Here is a 6086-nt window from a genome sequence, read left to right as displayed (position 1 = left end):
TAATTTAGATGTCCATGGTTACTATCAACAAGACTAAAGATTTATCCAAATTATTATTCTTAATTTCTATTTGTAATTTTTTTTTCATATCCATTAAAAGTTGATATATTTTAAAAATTTCTCTAAAAATCTATAATTTAATAACAAATAATTATATTTAGACTTTTAAATCGATTAAAGTCTACTAACTAATAATCCCACAAAATTATATTCGACCCGTTAGCTTCTATCCGTTTCATATTTTTCAGATATTGTATCCTAATTTTTATTGATGCATAGAAATTCTATTTCTTGGGACATTACGTTAGTCATTATTACTTCAATTCAGACAAGAGAGAGAGAGAGAGAGAGAGAGGTACTAGAGAACAAATTCATCGGGGAAAACATCCGTACACCGATCGAACTTATTGTACGACACAAATCCTAAAACAGAAGCAAAAAACACAAACTCTTCTCAACGACGTCGTTCAGGTGACCATTGTGGCAACGCCGGGCTGAAATGCGTAGAAGCAACCCTTGAGTCAAGCAGCTCCGTGATTGGCGTGAAGCTCACACATCTCGGCACCTTGTACTGGTTAATCGACGCGCCTCTCGAGATGGCATAGTCCATGAGCTCCTCAAACGTCCCGTTCTTCACCACACGTATCTCGAGCGGTCCAATGGACTTATCAGCAACCCGGCTTTGTCTATAAACAGAGTTCAACGACTCCTCCATTTCAAGGCAGCACTTAGCCATGACCTCGTCGCTCGGAGGGTTGGCTTGATCCTTCACAAGAAGCTCCCAGTAGATGACATAATGGCCAGGTATGGTCTTGGTATCCGCGTAGCTCGTGTACTCGATCACGCGTGTTCCTTGCTCCTCAAGTAACATCGACGACGCGTTCTCTACCGCCTTTTGGAGCTCAGCTTCGTCGGTTTTATCAGACTCAATGCTAAGCAAAACGTTCTTCCTCCTCACGAACTTGAACTGTGGAGCGGAGTTGTAGAAGCCAGTCACCTGAAGAATATCGCCAACTCTGTAGCGGTAAAGCCCCGCATAGGTAGTGATCACGAGCTCGTACTCTTTCCCGACCTCGACATCAGCCAGCTCCACGAGCTCGGTTCTTTCGGGTGCGTCTTCGTGAGGGAGAAACTCGAAGTAAGCCATGTTTGGCATAATGGTGTAAGAAACCTCAGAAGGTTTACACATCGGTTTTAGGTTAATCCCAAAGTAACTCTCTGACGATGCGTACATCGTACAAGCCATCGGTAACCCGCCGCTATAGTACTCAAGCATCGGAATATACTGAGCCATGGCTCCTGTGACGATGACGTCAAGGTACTTAGTGTTAGGCCAAATCTTAGTGATAACACCTTCCCAGTTATTGTCGTGACAACAAACCGAAGTTATGTAGTCAGCCAATTCTTGGTCCGGTTCGGTCAAGATCTTGGACATGCTTTCTCTAATCCCCGGGTCAGAGATTCTCGAGCTTAGGGTTCCGGTCGAGATATCGCTGACGAGCTCTTGCCAGTTGGTTTGGAGGAACCGTATGGCACGTAGGAGACCGGAAGCGAAGACAGCACCGAGGCGAAGGATTTCGTGGCGCATGAGGAGACCGCAAAGCATTTGAGTGTACATACTCTGCGACGAGTCTGGACAAAGGATGGCTTCGTTGGGGCTCGTGTACACGTTGTACGGGTCGTATGGACGTCTCTTGAAATGTTCGCTTTTGTAATAGCTTGTGAGAACCGGACGAGCCGGTAGTCCACCAGGTGTCTTTGACTCGGACTTCACGAACAAGAAATGTAGAGCCTTGCCTTTGCCTAGTCCCGGCACGTAGCTGTAACCAAAACATTGAAAGTTGTGAAATAATGATTAGTGCTCAGAAAATTAGATATCTCCAACTAAGTTAACCTTTTAATGAATCTCTTAAAACTAGAGAAATACTAGTTTGGATCATAGATTAAAAAAAATCAAGAATTTGGTATTATGCTATATTATATGGTTTAGTGATTAAAAGTTAAGAATTTGGAGATTATATGTTAATTCTTTTTTAAAAAATCATCATATGCGTAGTTTTAATATCAAATACTGGACTATTTAGCACAAAATAATAGTATCTGAATAAAATAAAATAAAATAAAATGGAATAAATGTAACTAACAGGTTCATCACAGGCATCTGAAGACTGTATAAAAGCTGACGTCGGTCCATGTCTTCTTCAATAGTCGGCATTAACTTCCTTTCACCCGCAGAAGTGCCAGAGCTGCACAAAATGGAGTGCAACCCACAATTATAATCAAATGATTAAATATGTTTAAAACTAAGAAAATATGCGTGCAGAAACATTAATTAAAATGCTATTTAGGATTGATTTTTGCCTGGTCAGGAACTCGGTGATGGGGTGAGAAGACAAAATCATGGACCGGTCACCATTTGCTATACGTTGAATCTCCGGTTTAATATCATCATAAGTAATAACCGGAACTTTGTTCTTAAATGTTTTCCGGTCGGTGAATCCCTTAAGACCGAACCGTTTCAGATACTCAGTCTCTGAGTTACGACTAAGTATCTCCTTGATGACTTTCTTCTGAACGAAATCGACATTACGTGTCATCTCCTCAATGAACCTGAGAGCTTTCAAGTCCTTGTCGGACTGTGGTGAATGGATCATCGGAGACTTCAAAGCTAAATCAACGATCATGATTGAGTTGTTTTTTGTAAGATTATACACTTTGTTTTCGTTGTTTGATGAGGAGATATGAAAACTCGGCGACAATGGAGTCGTATTTATAGTGGTAATAAGGAAAATGCCACGTCAGCATTAACCACGTGTACAAAATGTGGGGCCAAGACTTGTAGGGCTCGACGGGGGACAAGAGGGACAGTTGATACGTAATCTATTGCTAATATGGGCCGACAAGTGGGGTCCCTATGTCTGAGCCACGTTGGCATTTTCCTACGATTAGGCAATTTATGTCATGACCGTAGCAGCGAGGCGTCAGCCCGTACGTACCACGCGGTTCCCTTTCGTTTTGGGCTTGTGACTCTGCCTGTCGCGGATAGCGACTGTCGATAGACTCAATGCTAAAGAGCTTTTCAATTTTATATTATCTTTTATCAACGCAAATGACATTGTCAATTGATTAATTAGGATTAATTGATACTATATAATCATGGAGGGGATCATGCTGTTGTGTCCGGAGGCTAACTAAATGTTTTAATTTATTCCATGCATTGACTTAGGTTCCTTCGCTGTGATAAATACTCTTTCCTATTTAGATTATGAGCTTGATTGATTGTTGTTGTACCTTTAGTTTTTCAACTTCAAAAATTAGGATGTGAATCTTCCTATTTTGGCTTTATTTTTGTTTTTGCTGTGGACTTATTTTCAAAGCGCCAAATAAAAACTGTAGAAAATTGATTTTGAGAACCAATATATTTCATTTTCTATTTTTTGCAGTAGATTTAATTTTAAAATTTAAAGCATCATTGCTTTGTAAAGATGATTCAGAAAAGAAAAATGGTTGTCCAAATCACCTACATCCCTTTCCAATCAAGTTAAAAAACAGTTAAATGTTTAGTTTACGTTTATCTGACTATACGTTTTTATAATATTAATGTTTTATTAATTTAATTAGAAGTAAAAAGATAAATCAATAAAAGTTACATTGAAACTGTATATGATATTTATTTGATAAAAAAATATTTAAAACAAAAAAAAATATTTTGAAATGAAATGAGTAATAAAATTTTTAATTGATTAACAGAATAAAAATACATATGTGGTGGCTTAAAAAGTTTCAAGAAAAATTTGTTTCTTTTGAATCTGTTTCCCAATAAAATCTTTCCATTCTGTTTGAGAATAACTATCCACAAATCTGTTTATTAAAACATTCACAACAGCCAAGAAAATCCAAAAATATAGTTGTTGTACAGCATGGTTTAACTTGTTCATGTAACTTGACTTGCAAAATGAGGTTTTTATCACTAGAACTTCACCACTGGACCTTTTTTCTGAAGCATATATATAACGAGGCTGGGGACGGGGCAAGTACCCGTCAATTTTCCTATACTTGTTACTCGGCATGGCTTGTTGTCTTGTTCAAGTAATCAAATTTGTTACTTGGACTTAACTTGTTTAAAACGAGTATTCGATATATCAAGTATTTGTCAAAAAACTAATACTTGCAAGTTACTTGACTTGTTTCGTTACTTACTCAAATATACTATTTGATGTTAATGATTTGATTATTTGAATCTATTACTTAAATCTAAAGTCCTTCAAACTCATTTTTTTTCTAAATATCATATATTACCAGGAGTTTTCTTGCAGCATGCGCAAAAATAATATTTTAAATATAATATAGTTTTACTTTAAAAAATTTAAGATTACATTTTGATATTTTTATATTTCAACTACATCTATTTGAAATAATAAAACCATAAATGTATTATATGTAGTTTGTTTATTTTGATTTGTTTTAACTATTTCACTTTAATTTTATTTAAATTTAAATAGATTTAAAATTACATTTTATAAAAATATTTTTAGATTATACTGTATTTAATGATTATTCATTTTAAATATGTCTAGTATTCTCTAATTTTAAATACAATATGAGTTGTGTTCAAAAAAAAAAAATACACAATATGAGTTATTAGCTATTAATGTATTTCAAAAGTCTAACCAAAAAAATAATTATATAGATATTTTAAATGGGAATTGTACATTTAAAAGCCATGTCATATTCGTTTTGAGAATTAATGTGGCGATGAAACATATACAATTCACTTCAAAAATAATTTTTAGGTGATTTTATTTAAATATATAAATTCTAATAAATTTTAGTTTTTTGTCTATTTTAGTAAAATATGTTAAACTGGTAAAAATAAATATTTTAATCAACCTAATGAACCGATAAACTTATAAGTAATTTTGATAATTTATGTATATACATTCATTTATACAAAATATGATATATAAATTGACGTAAAATCTATATTTATAATTATATTTAATGGTGGTATATATGAGTTATTAGTTATTAATCTATTTTAAAAGTCTTACCAAAATAAATAATTTTATAGAAACTTTCTTTTAATGATGCTATAAGAGTTATTAGTCATTACCATATTTAAAAAACATTGCCAAAAACATTAAAAATTTTAAAAGAAAATTTTACATATCAAAATTACATTAATGTCATGTAACATTTTTAAAAGCCATGTCATATTTTCTTGTTGAGAATTAATATGGTGATGACATATGTGCAAACTATTTCGAAAATAATGTTTACGGAGATTTGGCTCTAGCATTCTAGTGAAGACTTTGATTTTTAAAACACAAATCTTTCTGGATTTTGTTTATAAAGATACAAATGCTAACAATACCTATTAAATATAATTATTATTTCAAATAAACAGGTAACAAGTAAACACAGCAAGTACAAACAAAAAATATTATATTTAATATTTCACTTGTATTTGCGAGTAACAAAATTTAGATACTTGTTACTCAACTTAACAACACCAAGTATTTGTTTTTTCAAGCCGAATACTAGGCAAATAGCTAGTACAAACTGAGTAATAAGTAATTACTAGATTTTAACCCGCATGATAAATGTTTATTTTTTAAAATAATATTTAAACTATAAAATAATTTATAAAAATATATAGTTAACATTAATTTTAAGTATATAATATTATTTTGAAAATTTATATTTTCTGAAATTTGTTTTTGATGAAATCGTACTAATCATATATTAATCACTTATTTTGTTTATTTATTTAAAAATGAAACATCATATTAATAGTTTAATTTTAAACATTAGTTTATATGAATTATTAAAAAATTTACTAATCTATTTTTAAAATTTTGTATTCTCCAAATGTTTGTACGTGACCAAATTAAATCATTTGATATTATATTTTTTAAATATTATTTTATTTCATATATTATATTTCAGGTTGATATTTTTATTTGTACTACAAAAATCAAACATAAAATGTTACAACCAATAAATTATTATTTATTTTGTTTTATAAAAAAATAATATGATAATTTCAAAAAGAATTGAGATATATTATTTAATTTTAAAATTAA

General features: G+C 32.2%; 1 protein-coding gene across 1 annotated transcript; it reads right to left on the bottom strand.

Annotated features, from left to right (window-relative positions):
- Window positions 1-344: 344 nt before the first annotated feature.
- Window positions 345-2735, bottom strand: LOC106412239 (indole-3-acetic acid-amido synthetase GH3.3). The gene is made up of 3 exons (XM_048765037.1): window positions 2362-2735; window positions 2145-2246; window positions 345-1820 (listed from the first exon to the last, which is right to left on the bottom strand). The coding sequence occupies exons 1-3, from the start codon at window positions 2682-2684 to the stop codon at window positions 455-457; spliced, it is 1791 nt and encodes a 596-aa protein (XP_048620994.1). The 5' UTR covers window positions 2685-2735; the 3' UTR covers window positions 345-454.
- Window positions 2736-6086: the final 3351 nt, after the last annotated feature.

The sequence above is a fragment of the Brassica napus genome, chromosome C8 (genome assembly GCF_020379485.1).
Source record: "Brassica napus cultivar Da-Ae chromosome C8, Da-Ae, whole genome shotgun sequence".
Classification (NCBI taxonomy): Eukaryota; Viridiplantae; Streptophyta; class Magnoliopsida; order Brassicales; family Brassicaceae; genus Brassica; species Brassica napus.
Note: the sequence above shows the minus strand (reverse complement) of the source record. Positions and strands in the feature narration are given on the sequence as shown.

Excerpts from the sequence above, each read along its gene's own strand:
- LOC106412239 (XM_048765037.1), bottom strand. The coding sequence starts at position 2,684 with ATGATCGTTGATTTAGCTTTGAAGTCTCCGATGATCCATTCACCACAG. Across the intron at positions 2,247-2,361 it reads ATCACCGAGTTCCTGACCAG|CTCTGGCACTTCTGCGGGTG; the intron begins GCAAAAATCAAT and ends CATTTTGTGCAG. Across the intron at positions 1,821-2,144 it reads CAGATGCCTGTGATGAACCT|CTACGTGCCGGGACTAGGCA; the intron begins GTTAGTTACATT and ends TTTTGGTTACAG.